This window comes from Nannospalax galili, unplaced genomic scaffold, assembly GCF_000622305.1.
Source record: "Nannospalax galili isolate Female #2095 unplaced genomic scaffold, S.galili_v1.0 scaffold1046, whole genome shotgun sequence".
Taxonomy (NCBI): Eukaryota; Metazoa; Chordata; class Mammalia; order Rodentia; family Spalacidae; genus Nannospalax; species Nannospalax galili.
In genome coordinates this window covers 753,117-769,067 of record NW_008354526.1, presented here as the reverse complement: position 1 = coordinate 769,067, position 15,951 = coordinate 753,117, and the positions used below count along the sequence as shown (strand labels likewise).

Genomic DNA, 15,951 nt, shown 5'->3' with positions numbered 1-15,951 from the left:
GTCTCACTATGTAGCCCTGGCTGACCTGGAACTCACTATGTAGACCAGGCTGGCTTGGAACTCATAGAGACCCACCTGTCCCTGCCTTCCAAGTGCTGGGATTAAAGTGCTAGGATAAAGGCATGCACCACCATGCCCAGCCCCATACTTACAACTTTAAAGAAAAAGAAATCTGGGCTGGAAAGATGGTTCAGTGGTTAGGAGCACTTGCTGCTCTTGTAGAGGACCCCAGTTCAATTTCCAGCACACATATTAGATGGCTCACAACTCCCTGTAACTCTAGCTCCAGAGTATCTGAAGCCCTTTTCTGACCACCAGGGACACCCATAAACATGTAGCATTTATTCACACAGACACACACATCCATAAAAATTAGCATAAAAGAAATCATTTTCAAAATGAGAAAAAGAAATCCGTGATATTTAAAGGTCGATAACTCTTTTCCATTTATTTAACCACTTTCTATTAGGAAGCATTTAAAGTTTTTGTTTTGTTTGGGTTTTTGGTTTTATGAGACAGGGTCTCACTTTAGGTCAGGCTGCCCTAGAACTCAGTATGTAGTCCAAGAACTAAAATAAAACTAGCTTAGGAGGCTAGGAGGGGGAGCAAGGGCCCCGCCAAGAGTACACCATTGCTAGACATAGCTTCTGGCTTGAAAACTCTTGTGTTAAAAAAAGGAATTATAAAAATATCTGTCTTAGAAGATGAGAGACTGAATTTGAGTCTTTGTTCTTGAGTACGCTTTTCCAGGCACCTAGAGTGGGCTCTGATTCATGATGGATGGATGAACATGAGCATGTTTTATTTTCTAGTTGGGTGTGCCTGACTGATCTTTGGTGGGGGGGGGCGGGGCGGGGGCGGTGTTGCTGTGTCAACAAGTTCTGCTGCCCTGGCTTCATAATTTGTGCTGGGAAAGATCATTCAAGGAAACGGCTAGAAGTTGGGATAGGAAATAGCATCTCTCCACTGGCTATGACTTGCTGTATCTTTGCAGAATGGAGAAGCTGATGCCATGAGCTTGGATGGAGGACATGTCTACATAGCAGGCCATTGTGGTCTGGTGCCTGTCCTGGCAGAGAACTATGGTAAATGTCAAAGAATGTCTCTGTGCCTTCTTCCTTCTGGGCCATGGAGACAGGAGATGGAGAAATCATAGCCCAATTTATCCCACTGCTGCCATGAAACTCTCACTTATCGAGCTCCTTCCCAGGCTCTGGGACTCCCTCATGTAGACTCTCCCCAGTTCTCTTATAGGATGAGAGTTATAGTACCCTCTGTCTCTATGCTGTGAAGTTCCTGGAACAGTGCAAAAGGGAATCCTGTTGCAGAGGACAGCTGGGATTTCTGGCAAACCTTGAAATTTCCAGAACTCATGTTTTTCCTGATTCCTTGTTGCAGGGATTTAAATATATTCAGTCAGCACCCCACAGTGGGGTTGGTGCACACCAAGCAAGTCACTTGAGATTCACAGTGTGAGTGTCATTCCTAGTGGCAGCAGCTGGATGAACTTGTATCTAGAACTTCAGAGAGTCTGGCCTTGTTGGCCATCAATGGCATGTGTAGTTTCATCTGATTCTTTTTATTCTTAGTTGCTTCATGAGGAGAGTCATGATTTTCCAGTCTACACACACATATTTAATGCTTTCTTCATTTTCTTTTCTTCAGAAAGCTCTGATTGCGATAAACCAGCAGAGGAAGGTAAGTTGAAACTGTTAACCTTGGGCATTGAAAGGTAAATTCTTATTGATTGGGAGAAGTGGTTAGGTAAGCTTAAAATTCAAATTACAAGTAGATAAGACAATGGAAGAGATTCAATTTTAGAATGCAAAAGCATCATGAAAGGGTATTAATTGGTATTGAAGGCTGTGTCTTTATACCTGCCGTGACTTCTACATAGGCTTTCTTAACGTCATCTTATAATGTAGGTATTGTCTTCCTGGAAGGATGCATAAAGGGATGCAAGGGCTCAGAATTGATGAATTGTCTAGGATCACACATTTGGGAAACAAATTCAGGCCCTTCCTGTTGCTTCCCACCACTTTGGATTATGAGGCCTGCAGAGTTGTAGAGGAGAGTTAGTACTGGTCAAGGAACCTTGCTCATGTGTGTCTTACAGGGCTGAGTAGAAAGTCTGAAAAGGGCCCTTGTCTAGGAGCATGAAATTGCCTGACCTCCCAGCTAGTGGGCCCAGGAACCCAAGCCCACCTGGCTTTCACCAAGGCCCTGACTAGGAGCAGATCTGAAAATATGGCACAAAAGCAGGTCATTAAGTCTTAACACCAAGGTGAGCACTGAGCTCCTGGGCTTAGCCTTTTGCTGGCTGTATTTCAGAAAACCATCAGTGTGCGGAGTCTGCCCTTGTCCCTGCAGCTGAACACAACCTCCCAGCCTTTCTCTATCACTCACGGAGCCAGGCTCTTTGGCAGATCTAGGAAGAGCCATTCTTATTCCATGAAGGATTGTTTTCTGTTGGAAAGACTATTCTGAATTAGTTAAAATGGAAAAGTGAATTACAGGTTGATGTTCCAGTCTCCATTAAAAGACCTACATGTGTTTGCTGCTGACAATGGAAACTGACTGGCTCTTAATATTTTCCATTTTGCGTGTTTACTCTGCTATAGAACTATATTCTCCTTATCAGGAAATGCCTGGTCTGATTAGCCCCAATGTATGTTCATTTATTAAATACCAGTCACACTGGCTATTCTGTAGCCATTTCTCTGACATAATACTTTGGAAGCGAATTGTTGGTTTTAACTTCAATAACTTTATACATGCAAGTAAGGGTTGCATAGAGTCATTTCCCTAAAGATAATGTATTAGTATTTTTTCTAATTATTTTTGTGTGTGTGCATGTATGTATGTGGGTACATGTGCATGTGTGTGAAGAGGCCAGAAGTCAACCTTAGGTGGCATTTCTCAGGAGCCATCCACTTTTTTGGTTGTTTTGTTTTGGTTTTGGTTTTTTGAGACAGGGTCTCGCTGTAGCCCCAGATGGCCTGGAGCTCACTATGTAGACCAGGCTGGCTTTGATTTCACAGACATCTGTCTGCCTCTGTCGCTCAAGTACTGGGATTAAAGTACTACACCCAGCTTTCCACCTTGTTTTTTGAGACATGACCTTTCCATTGGCCTGGAGTTTGCTTAGTAGGCTAAGCTGGCTGGCCAGGGAACCCCAAGTGTGTCTGTCTGTCACCATCTCCCCAGTGCTGGGATTATAAACACATGCCACACACACTCCATCATACCTGGCTTTTTTTTCTTTTACATGAGTTCTGAGGATAGAACTCAAGTTATCATGCTTACATAGCAAGCACTTTACCAACTAAGTTATCTCCCCAGCCTGGTATTTTTAAATTGCTACATAAAAATTGTACATAATTATGGGGTACCATGTGATCTTAGTATTTTGTTTTTGAAGTTCAGCTAAATGTCTTCTTGATAGAGCACCTTGTTCTTCACCACAGTCAGATGTTGTAGAGTGCCTTTCATGACACAATGACTAGTTAGGACACACTTGCTGGCCTAGGGAGAGGCTTTGATTTGAAGCAGATACTCTGGAGGTCCCAGAGGTACTAATACTCCTTTTCTGGCATCTTTCTTGTAGGATATTATGCGGTGGCAGTGGTGAAGAAATCAAATCCCGACATCAACTGGAACAACCTGAAAGGAAAGAAGTCCTGCCATACTGCAGTAGACAGAACTGCTGGCTGGAACATCCCCATGGGCCTGCTCTACAGCAAGATCAACCACTGCAGATTTGGTGAGCGAATCTGGGGAAGGAGCTGTGGCAAGGGCTATGTGGAAGGGTCCTAGGAAAGGGAGTGGGGAGAGGATGCTCTGGTTCCATAGAAGGGAAGTTTGGTAAAAGTGGAAGGAAATACCAAAAAGGGTTAGGAGGGCTGGGGAACTGCAGAATGGAGTCAGGATGGTTTAACTCCATTTCACATAATGGCTTAAGTGAATATATATTTACTTTCTCTTTCATGGAAAAGACCAGAGGTGGGCAGTCCATGGCTGGTAAGGTCTCAAGGGTGTCTTCCTTCTTTCTGCCCCACTAATCCCATCTTAGGACGTCCATGTTCAAAGGCACCTTACAGTCACCATGACCCAGGCAGGAGTTGGAGCAAACAGAAGTTTACCCCACTGTGGTCAGCTTTATAAAGGGAACTTTCCGGAATCTAACCAACTTTCGACAACCTTCCATTGCTCAGAACTTAGGTGCATTGTCATACCTACCTGTACTCTTTCATTTAAGCATGTTCATACCTGAAGTTAAACACACTTTTCTTACTGAGAAACAAAAGGAAATGGGCATTGTGTAGACACCAAGTGATCCCACCACAGGGTTCTGTGATATGTGAGTGATCCCTGGGTGTCTTAAGGTGTTGGTAATCTCACTGAGTTCCTGTCCAGCTCCTAGGATCCTTTAGTTTTCCCTGCGATCTCTGAATAACACCAGTTGGAGTTTATTTCTACCTCCTTAAATTTCTAGGCAGAAGACTCCAAAAAAAAATGTTTGACCATGGTTTTGCTTTAAATTTTCTTCCTGAAGTCTCCCTTTCTGATAAACTCCAAATATGGGCAAGTCCTTGTAAAACCTGATTATGAGCCCTACGAACCCTGCATATGTAGGGGTTAGAGACAAGAACACATTTCTGCACCAAGATGCTTTGGTCCATCAGGAATAATGAAGTGGGGCCACTGGGACACCTGGGGCCACTGGCAGAAAGGTTGGGCTCCCAACCTTTGCTCTCCTGACCTCTGCTCTCCAGAACCTCCTAGTGCTTTCACAGCCATTGACAAGCAGATACAGGGCAAGGAAAATTCCCTACCCTTTCCTTGAGCTTGGAGATGTAGCGAAGTTCTTCTAGAGAATGGCAGGGGAGGGGAACTCAGAAAACAAGTTGCACATGATCAGAAATTCCACCTGTTCTTTCTTTAGACTGAAGATGGTACCATGATGGTGCACAAAGGGATCCCCTCCACCCTGAATAAGTCTTTCAAAACCTGTAGCCTGGCAGTTCTGGGTTGGTGGATGGCAGGTTGCAGAGTGGATTATTTCCTAGCCAGTCAGGTGTTAATAAGCCACCAGTATTGACTCATCAAGAGCTAACATCTTCTTGTCCTTCTGTCCAGATGAATTTTTCAGTCAAGGCTGTGCTCCTGGGTATGAGAAGAATTCCAGTCTCTGTGAGCTGTGTATGGGCCCAGTCAAATGTGCTCAGAACAACAAAGAGGGATATTATGGCTACACAGGGGCTTTCAGGTGAGTCTTTCAATCCTAACATAAATATGATAATGCCTTAGCCTTGGCCAGATTCCTTTTAGGAACTGAGGTGAAGGTCTTTATATGTTAGTGTCCACTAAGTACTGCCTGTATTAGGGTGAGAGATTCCAAGATGAAATCTAGAGCTATATGTGAAGGAACATCCAGGCTCTAACATACCCAGCTGTCAGACAACAAGACCGATACATGATATCGCTTAGCAATTCTCAAACTAAGGGCAATTTGCCTTCTAGAGAACATTGACAATGTCTAGAGATGTTTTTGATTATGGTGATGTTGGTAGAGGGCTGCCTCCAGCATCTAAGGGGCTGGAGCAGCTAAACCCACTACAATGCGTAGGACAGCACTGAATGTTTCTAGTGCCAAAGCAATGATACCTTACTATAGTTGATTAAATTCTGAATCGGGAGTTTGGCCTGAGCTTTCCCCTGGTAACCAAGAACCATACTCACCTAGAAGTAAAGAATAGTTAAGTGTATACACATTTTAAATTCCTTTCTACAATTGTATTTCACAGAATGTCTATTGTTTTTACATAGCTACCTATGTACCCTGCTAGGTTATCGTGGTTTAGCTATTCTGTCTTCTTTGGGCCTTCTGTTAAATGGCATCTCATGAATCCATGAGCTTCAAATGATGATATTGTAATTGCACTTCCCAGTCACAATGTGAAAAACAAAGGTCATCTCAGTTTTTAGTTAGAACCAAGCTTGTGAGAGTGAGTATGAATCACACTGCATGCATTTCTGATTGTACAAAATAAAGTGCATTGTTTTCACAGGGACTCAGAATTTGGGGGATGTAAAATGCACTCCCACCATTAGACCGTTTCCTTGTCTCTTTTCTGGTGGTCACATTTGAGAATTACAGGCCAAGAGAAACAGCTTAAAGTTTGCTTACAGAAATATGGTCAGAAAGCTTCATTTTCCAAAATGTCATAAAATTTAGCTGTGATGAGCAACATATCAAACCAATACTCTTTAAAAATATTTTATTTTATTTTCATTTATGAGTGTATTGCCTACATGCATGTAAGTGTACCCGTGTTGTGCAATGCTGGAGGGGGTCAGAAGAGGGTGTCAGATTCCTCTGGAACTGGAGTATAGAAGGTTGTTAGCCGCCGTGTGGGTGCCTGGAATCAAATCCAGGTCCTTTGTAAGAGCAGCCAGTGTTCTTAACCACTGAGCCATCTCTCCAGCTCCCAAACCAACACTCTTAACTAGAAAGAAAGCACAGTCACTTTACCATGTCAGCTCCTGCCCACAAAACTTTTGGACAGCTGTAGGAAGAGGCAGTTATCTTCCTTGAAGCAAGTGGGAAAAGGACTGAGCCAATTGCTGCTTGAGAATCTGATTTGCCTGTATCAGGAGTAGATACTGAAGCACTAACTGAGAGCAGTGAAAACAGCAGAACCAGATTCAAGTTCTAGCTGAGGCTCCTAGTGGCTCAGAGCCTTAGCAGAGTCAAGAAGAGCCTATATACCAGGCTCTGCTACACTTTCTCAAAAGAAAACAGAAAGAGGGATAAAGGAATAAGACAAAGAGAAGAAAACCAAGTAACTCCAAACAAAACATAAATGCTCTCCATGCTCCCTGAATCTTAAAATTATTTTTAAAATGAATTAAAGATAACCACAGATTGAGGGGCTGGGGAGATGGCTAAGCAGTTAAGAGAGCATAGTGTTCTTCTAGAGGACCTGAGTTCGATTCCCAGCATCTGCATTCAGTGGCTTATAGCTGCCTGTAACACTGGCACTGCACTCACATGCACAAACCCACACAGAAATCCATGCATAGACATACCCATACACAAATAATTAAAATATAATAATTAATGAAACAAAAAGCATTTTTTTTAAGATACCACAAATTGAAATTTGTGATGGGGTTTCAGTCTCTCAAAAATGTTGCATAGAAACTGGGTGTGGTGGTGCACACCTTTAATTCCAACACTTGGGAGGCAGAGGCAGATGGAACTTTGTGAGATCAAGGCCAGCCTGGTCTACATAGAGAGTTCCAGGCCAGCTGGGGCTACAGGGAGACCTTGTCTCAAAAAAATAAAATGATGCACAGACATTTGCATCTTTCAAGAAAAAGGGATGGAATTTTTCATTCACATTTCATATGATGGAGGAGATATCACCTCACGGAGAAACTAATTCTCTGCTCCTCGTGGCCACACTGGAGAAGGACAGAAACTCTTGGAGAAGCTGAACCAAGCATTATGATGTAAGGGGGAGGAGATGGCTGTCGGTACAGTGCCTGTCATACAAACATGAGGACTTGAGTTTGCATCCTTACAACACACATAAAACGTCAGGCACAGAGGCATACACCTGTGCCCACAACCACATGAACATGTACATCACACACACAAACCCAAAGAAAAAAATTATGATGTCACAAGTGGACCTGAGATTGTGGAACTGCACACCAGCTTGGAGCCTTTTGTTTTCTTTATTCCGTGGGCCGCTTAGTGACAGAATGGCTGTAGCACTTGCTGACATCTGGTGGCCAGCCTGGAGCTATGAGGTACCCTCTGAATGACACGTGTCAACCTGACCTCCTGTATTTTCCTCCCCAACATTTGGAACGCTTTAGGTGTCTTGTTGAGAAAGGAGACGTGGCCTTTGTGAAACACCAGACTGTCCTACAAAACACTGGTGGTACGTGTGCTTGCTCCTCTGTCCCTATAGCATCTGGGTCCCCGGGTGGGATTCAGGGATGTCTTCTCAGAAGTAGCATAGGCACTGTCAGGCTCCAAAGCTTTAACCCTCAATTTGTGGGTTTGGTGAAGAGAGAGGCAACCAATCTGCAGAAAAGGAACCCATAATTCCTGGGAAAAGGTAATTCCAAGGTTGGGACAAATACCTGGTGGCCCACTCTCACTGATATGTTCAGAGAGGGATGAGACACGTCGAAACACACAGGAACCAATGTGAAGGACCTCCCAATGCCAAGTCTGGGAATTTCAAACAGTAGCAATAAAGGATAACGACCCACAGAATAAATAAGTGTCCACGAGGCGATCCTGGTTAGATAAATGAAGGGAAAGTTTCTCCTGAGGACAGAATGCTAATTAATGAATGTAGAAGGAACCGCCAGGCTGAGAAAATTACCGTGAATATTGATAAAGATGCACACGCTGTGCCCTCAGTGTCACTCAGGGCTAGCGAACCACTGCAGTCCAGGCTGTTAATTACTTCTCTGCCATCTCTCATATCCCCTAACTGTTACTCAGCTTTCCTGGACAACTGATGTAGGATGAACTAGTTCAGCTGGCTCAGCACCAGCTTCTCTGAGAAGCCTTCCCAGCTGGAACCTGCCATTCTGCCACAGAATCCTCTGTCCATATTGTTATTTCAATTACACAACCGTATCTGTGTGCACTTTGACCACAGACAGTCACCGGGCTCTTTTCCCTCCTCTTTATATTCCCAGTCCCTAGGAGAGCACACAGCACACATCAGCTGCTAGGAATTTATTTGAAGGAATACGGGACTGACTGGCTTTTTTCTTCCCTTGTATGAGTCACTATCTTCCTTTAAAAGTTTCCTTTCCTGCCACCGGAATGCTGTCCTCATATTGATTCCTTGTCACCTCTGATTTCTCTTTTGTGCTTATCGGAGTAGGTCTCTCATTTCTAGGCTTTCACTCACCTACTCTTTGTAAAGACTCCAAAATCCTTACCTCCTAAACATGTTTAGATAGGAAGCCTGTCCTCTCATCTAGTCCGGTATCTGTATTTGCAAGCTGTCACGTTTATGCAGAGAATACTGACATTGCAAACTCCGTGGGTATTATAAATCCAACACTCGGTCTTTCTCTCAGTTCTGCCCTCTTCTCACATCTTCTGTTTCTGCATAGAGAACCTTGTTCCTATAATAACTCCCTGCCCGGCAGGACTAGACCCAGTTGATTTAATTTCCCTCCCTTCTTTTCTCTCTTCCCTCCCACCTTTTCCCTCTCTCTCCACCTCAGTGCTTGGGAATTGATCCACTTTCCTCCCTACCCAGGAAACAACAATGATGCATGGGCTAACAATCTGAAGGAGGGAGACTTTCAGCTGCTGTGCCCTGATGGTACCAGGAAGGCTGTGACTGAGTATAAGAGCTGCTACCTGGCCCGAGCTCCAAATCATGCTGTGGTTTCACGGAAAGAGAAGTCAGCGTGTGTTCGCAAGGTGTTGCTTAACCAGCAGGTATGGATCAGCCAGGGGCTTCCACCATTGATTCCTAGTGGGTCCAGGTTATTTGGAAACATTCAGAATTAAGTGAAACTTGTACTCTAGCAGTTTCTTTCTGAAAACTAGAATTAGGAGTCCAGGAACTGTGGGCCAGAATATCTGAGTTCAAATCTCAGCTGGGTGCCTTCCTATCTGTGTCATTTTAGGTATCTGGCTTAATCCTTCCATGTCTTAGTTTCCTCACGTATAAAATGGAAATAGTAATATACACCTGTTTCTCAGTCAATATGAGAACCCAAAAGGCGTCCGAGATGTGGGTGTGTGGGAAGTGTTTACAGAGTGCTGGCTATGCATTATGGGGCTGGATCCCTCAGGTCTGGCTCTGCTTCTATATAACTCCTGGTCCCTAAAGACAAGTTGCCACTGACTCATGAGCCCTCAGGACCCAGAATCTGCCTTCTTGCTCCCCTTGACCTTGGTGGGCCCAGGGATTCCCTTGTCCTCAAGTCTGTCCTTTCTGAAAATGAAGAAGATTGAATGAGGTTTCCCAGCATCCTCCATACTAGTCTTGGGGAATGAGAGTGATTTCTGTTTCTCACTCTTCAGCTGATTGAGCAGTGCTCTTAACAGTCTGGAAAACACAGGACTCCTGTTTTCAGAGAGCATGCTCTCTAGGGAGAGCAACTCTGTCAGGGCCAGCCTTTGAAGGGGCAGGGAGAATTTTAATCCCAGAGGCCCCCCTATACACAAATATCACCTTCCCCTCAGGTTTCCTACCCATTGGTTCCCCACCAGTTAAAACAATCTTATATTAGCTAACAAAGTTTCATACTGGTTTCAATATTGAATTCATATATATTTTTTTTTGTTTTTTTTTTTTTTTTTTTCCCTGCAGTCCCAGCTGGCCTGGAACTCACTATGTAGAAGAGGCTGACAATCAGTCTCAGAGATCTGTCTGCCTCCTGAGTGCTGGGATTAAAGGCATGTGCCACACCCGGCTGAATTCTTATTTTGTCTCTTGGGGCAGTAACACTGGAAGGGACATGTTATTGTCCTCTTGCTTCCTATAAACAGCCTCTAAGGTGATGAAATGGGACAGAATAGGGGATGGTGGAAGTAGGTGAGAGCGAGGGATTTCTAGGCGGGAAACAGGACAAGGGATCCTACAGAGGACATTTGGGCATCTTGGAAGCATGTGGTTGGGGCTTCAAGTGGGTAAACAGCAGATGAGGGAGGTGGAAAGTTCCTGAGGCATGCTCTGTAGCTTCGTTTCACTTGCAGGGCTGGCTTGGAGCTTTCAGCCTCCTACTGAGGGGCATAGATCCTCATTTACTTTCTGTCCTTTTGACAGACTCAATTCGGAACTCAAGCATCTGACTGCACTAGCCAATTCTGTTTGTTCCGGTCTACCACCAAGGACCTTCTGTTCAGAGATGACACCAAATGTTTGGTTAAACTTCCAGATGATATCACATATGAAAAATACTTAGGAATGAATTATGTCCAGGCTGTTGGAAACACAAGAAAATGCTCAACCTCACGTGAGTAGAATGTGAACAGCATGGAGAGATGGCAAACAAAATAGAGTGATGGGTTCTGGGAGATGGTTATAAGAGAAAAGTCAAGGGTAGCCCTCAGGAAATGGCTACATGGCCAAGATAAAGCCCAGCATGTGCAAGTTAGCCTATATGCACACACAGGTAGGGGGGCACAGGCCTAGGGCACTAAGGTAGTGAACAGGCAGAATCCCATCTAATGTCTAAGAAACTGAAAAAGGGACCAGGTTTTTAAAAACATTATTTATTTCCTTGTCCAATATGATAACCACTAGTAAGATGTGTCTATTTAATATAAATTTAACTGGATTATTGTTTTTGTCTTTTCTTGTTTATATACCATTTTAAAATTCTTGCATTTTAGTAAGAAAGCTACCTTTTTATGGATGTTAGCAGTTTATTGACCTGATATTTGTAAATGGTCTGTTTCAGCAGGTAAAATTATGTAATGCAATGTTCAAAACAGGCTAATTTTTTTTTCTTTTTATTTACTTTTCTTTAACTGTATAATGTTCCTCAAGTTAGTGGCAGTGCACCTTGTGCCACTGAATTTCTGAAGTATACCAATTTTTTTTTACTGTGCTTTGAATAAATAGTAAAATAGTTGAAATACTGATCTTCAACTTTGCCATTCATGCTTATGCACATCAGGCTAGCTTCCACGTTGAAAGTACGAGAGTATCCAGGCCTTTGAAAGGCATATGCCCTTTCTGGGAAATACATCTAGAGGCTAAGTGTTGCTTTCTTCAAAAAGAAGTACAAACCTGGTGAAGTAGTTAGGATGTGTTTGGCATTATAGGAAGCAAGCTGGTGCTAAGTATTTTTTAAATGGTTATGTAAGCAAAGCTGAACTGTACATCTTCATTCAGGAACATGTATTAAGATTATGGAATGAGTGTAAACTATTGGTAGTGAGAGAAAGTGGGTTTGGATAAATGGATCTTCGGCCCTACTTTGAAAGCTTGAAAAGTAGTAAGATTATTTTGTTGCATTACCACTGTTGCTTTGTTTTTAAAAGAACAAATCTCAAACCCTACCAATGGCTTGTATTGGACTTTTGCATTTGAATTAAAGATTGTTAAACATGAAAAAAAATTTCAACTGGATTAAGTTAAGAAATAATTTCCTCAGTCTTATCCAGCTACAATTTTAGTGCTCAGTATTGGTCACAAAGAGCATATTCTTCAGATAGCTCTGTTATAGAGAGCTCAACAATGTTGGGTTCTGGCCAACAATAAAATTGCCAGCTGATTTCCTCATCTGCAATGCCAGATTTCAAGAATTAGAATAGAATGAAATACACTCTTGCAGCCTATTTTGGGAATCACAGAATCATTTGAAAGCATTTGGAAGATGTGAGAGAGTAGCATGTGGTGTGGGGTGGTTATCCTTCAGCTGTAGTCTGCAGGTGGTGTGGGTGGTTATCCTTCAGCTGTAGTCTGCAGGTGGTGTGGGTGGTTATCCTTCAGCTGTAGTCGTCTGCAGGTGGTGTGGGTGGTTATCCTTCAGCTGTAGTCTGCAGGTGATTCTTGCTCCTAATTTAAGATGCTTGTCTTGGAGATACTGAGAGACTCTGTGCTGGCTCAGGGAGACTGCACTTTCAAAGTTGCCACACATGCAAGATAGCTCAGTGGATAAAAGCACTTGCCACATACACCTGACCTGAGTTTGATCCCTGGAGCCAATTTGAAAGGAGAGAACTGACTCCTGAAAACTGTCCTGTGACCTCCATCCACATGCATGCTGTAACATATGCACACTTGAACATGCATGCACATAACAATGTTTAAAAAGTTGCCACACATAAGTAATGTGCTTGTCTAGGCCCATTGTTGCAAATACCAAGCTAATACTTATTTGACCTATGTCCTGCACAAGGAGACAGTCTGCTTTGCTGTCTTCCACCCCATCCCTAGCCCCAGCTTGAAGTTGCTAGGTCCTTTTTGCTACGCCAGTTCCTCACCTGCCTATAAAGCTCAGGGAAGTCTTCCTGGGCGACTTTCAGGTACATGAATTCTGGTGTAGAAACCCACCCTCAAAAACAAAGTAGGGGGATGCCATAGGGCAGGAAAGCCATGTTAAAGTTTTTTATAGCCTTGGTGTGTGACCCTCCCAGTGGGAAACACGGGAGCTGTGTGGAAAAAGTGGAGATGGACACTGGAAGAAAGGGCCACAGCACACATCAGAACAGCAGAGCAACCAGTCTCAGTACCATTTATGTTATGATTAACTGTCCATTCACTCAACAGTCCATAAATATAAGAATTTTCTGAATGTCCCTATGTCTCTTTTCTCCACAGGACTCCTGGATGCCTGTACATTCCACAAAGGTTAAAATACAAGAGTGGGCTGCCACTGCATTGGAGATGGACACTCAAGTGACCCATGGACTTCCCTTGGCCTAGCACTGGCCTGAGGGTTTAATATCAACCATGTCCATCTTCACACCTCTCTCTCATGCATACAGTAAAAAAAAATAAAAATTGTTGACTTTAATATTTCAAAAACTCCGTTGTTTTCGAAGTATTTCCACTAGAATGACTTCTTCATACAATCTGACTAAATACATCTGCAAATGAACCTTTCCTTATGAGTTCAAGATTCAGGAAGTCTTTCCCCACAGCTCTGTGTGGGGCCAGACACGGCTCCTGGGTCCAGTTCAAAGAGAGATCTGCTCAGTTATTCTAATAGAATCAAATCTATATGGTGTGTGTGTGTGTGTGTGTGTGCACGCGCGCATGTGTGTACAGAAGTGCCAGCTCTCTGGAATTCCTTCAGAGGCCAGGGCCCTTTCTTTGGTTCTTGATAGCCTTCTGTTCCTCTTAAGCATTGGCTGTCTGTCCTCTCTACTTCTCATTATCCCTCAGGGTCCTGCCCTGGCCACTCTCTCCAACTGCTCAGCTGCTGCTTCTTCAGCTGTCAAGCACTTACCTGGCTGCCTTGCCGCTTTTGCAGCCTGGCCTGCTGACTCAGCGCACTGGTTATAGCCACAGCCACTCTGCTGCCTCTGCCTCTGCCACTGCTGATGCTTTCCTCTACGTTTTTTTTTTCTTTTGTGTTTCCAGCTCAACCCAAACTAGTAAAAGCAGGCAAGAAAAGACTACTTAAGAGAAGTTTTTCATTTGGCTTAATGTTACAATACCAGGGAAGGCAGCACAGGACAGTATCTCCCAGATGACTCATTAAGCCTGGCCAACCTGCTTATACAGCCAGAGACGGGGGATCTGGATCAATCATAGCACATCTCATAAGCAAAAGAAATTTTGTGTTTCCGTGATCATAGTCATGCCTCTTTAACATGTCACAGCAGTCCCTTTGTTAGGCAACCAGGGAAAGTGTTCCCCTGCTGGCCTAGGTGGAATGGATGCAGGGTCATCTAGACTTCACTTGCGATAGCAAAGTATCTACAAACTGAAGCAGCCTTTGCTGAGGCTGCATCTGTAGGAGCTGGGAGATCAACTGTGATGGATCCTGGGAGATCAACTGTGATGGAGCCATATAGGCGAGCACGCGCTGGGCTCTCAGGGTCCCAGCGCGCACTCCTGGGCAGTGAAAGCTCCTCCGCTACTGAGGTCTACTCAGTCGATCCTGTCCCTATTTCACCCATATACCTTCCTCAGGATGTGAGGTCCACTGGCCACTTGGACCACACGGGAAGCGTACGAGGGATGGCAAAAGCCAGGGTGTCCGCGAGTCAGTGACGGAGGAATAGCGTCCCCCGGGGAGACTGGATCACAGGATTTAGTGTTACAGCTCAAGACAAGTGACTCAGCTCAGATCTCAGTGATTCAGCTCCAGCTCCAGCTCCAACTTTATTGGGGTAAAACTAGGACTATTTATAGTGTAGAGACAGCAGAAGAAGTCTTAGCTGATAGGTACTTTTAGGATGCCTCATTTACATAGGGCGGTGGGCTTCTATCAGGCTATCAGACAGTGCCTCATTGAAATCCTGGTAGCTCCTGTGCAGGAGGGCATGTATTTGTGCCTAGCACTTTAAAAGAAGAGTCAGGGAGGATGCCAGGAAGGCACTCTGCTATGAAAAGGAATCTGCAGCACATGGTTTCCGAGCTCGTGAGCTATCCGGAAGTGAAGAGACTTCTACTTTGCATAATAGAGAACCCCAACATCGCCCCCTCTTTGATTAAAATATGAAAAAAGTGTCATCGCCAGCCCTAAGAACCAACTCATTTCATCTCGGGAAAATCCAAAGTTTGATAACTGACCATGACCTGTTTCCTGTGGTGATTTTAGCAAATGGCAGTAACAGTCAGCAAGGAGACCTTGAAAAACAGTGAAACAGCAATAATACACAGTACTATCAGAGAGCAATAAGGGATAGGGGCCATGCAAAACAAGCCAATAGATTACAAAGTTTTGAGGGTGTTAACATTGGTTTCAACAACATCTGATTCATATACAAAGAAACAGTATCTTTCCCAATATCATATAGTCCCATGTTTAACAGCTATCAAGTCCAATGTTCTTTTATTGTGAAGCATAACTTCTGGCAAGAAAGTTCATCTGCTGTTGGAGAAACTCCTGGCTACCAGTTACAAATGTCACTGCTCAGTTCAGCTTGTCTTCAGCCAAGGGCGGAGTCAGTACAGCGTGTTGTCATGGCAACGTCTCCAGCATCCAGTGCAGGTTCGGTCTCTGTCAGTAGGGGGAAGAAGATCTTTCTCTGCTGACAGCTCCTGGGATGTAATTGTTGTTATACAAAGGTGGATAAAGAGAAATTAACACAGTTTTGGGCTTTTCCTCACTCTATAGGAAAAGACTGGGGAGGCTTGCTGCTGAAAATGTAACTGAATAGTTAGTTAGCTGTTTGAATCCACTTAGATGAAAGTCAGTGAAGTCTTTTTCTGCTGGCAGCTCCTGGGTAGAGAAGGGTGGTAGCTGGTACTGCTGACAGCGAGGATC

At 43.9% G+C, this 15,951-nt stretch overlaps 1 protein-coding gene across 1 annotated transcript in view; it reads left to right on the top strand.

The window, feature by feature from the left end:
• Positions 1-15,951, top strand: part of LOC103748952 (serotransferrin) — a 58,394-nt gene that overhangs the window by 16,823 nt on the left and 25,620 nt on the right. Inside the window, exons 10-17 of the mRNA XM_029555302.1 lie at positions 995-1,085; positions 1,666-1,698; positions 3,608-3,763; positions 5,140-5,269; positions 7,891-7,955; positions 9,306-9,490; positions 10,827-11,016; positions 13,332-13,363. Coding sequence (XP_029411162.1) covers positions 995-1,085; positions 1,666-1,698; positions 3,608-3,763; positions 5,140-5,269; positions 7,891-7,955; positions 9,306-9,490; positions 10,827-11,016; positions 13,332-13,363 — 882 coding nt within the window. The remainder of the gene's footprint in view (positions 1-994; positions 1,086-1,665; positions 1,699-3,607; positions 3,764-5,139; positions 5,270-7,890; positions 7,956-9,305; positions 9,491-10,826; positions 11,017-13,331; positions 13,364-15,951) is intronic.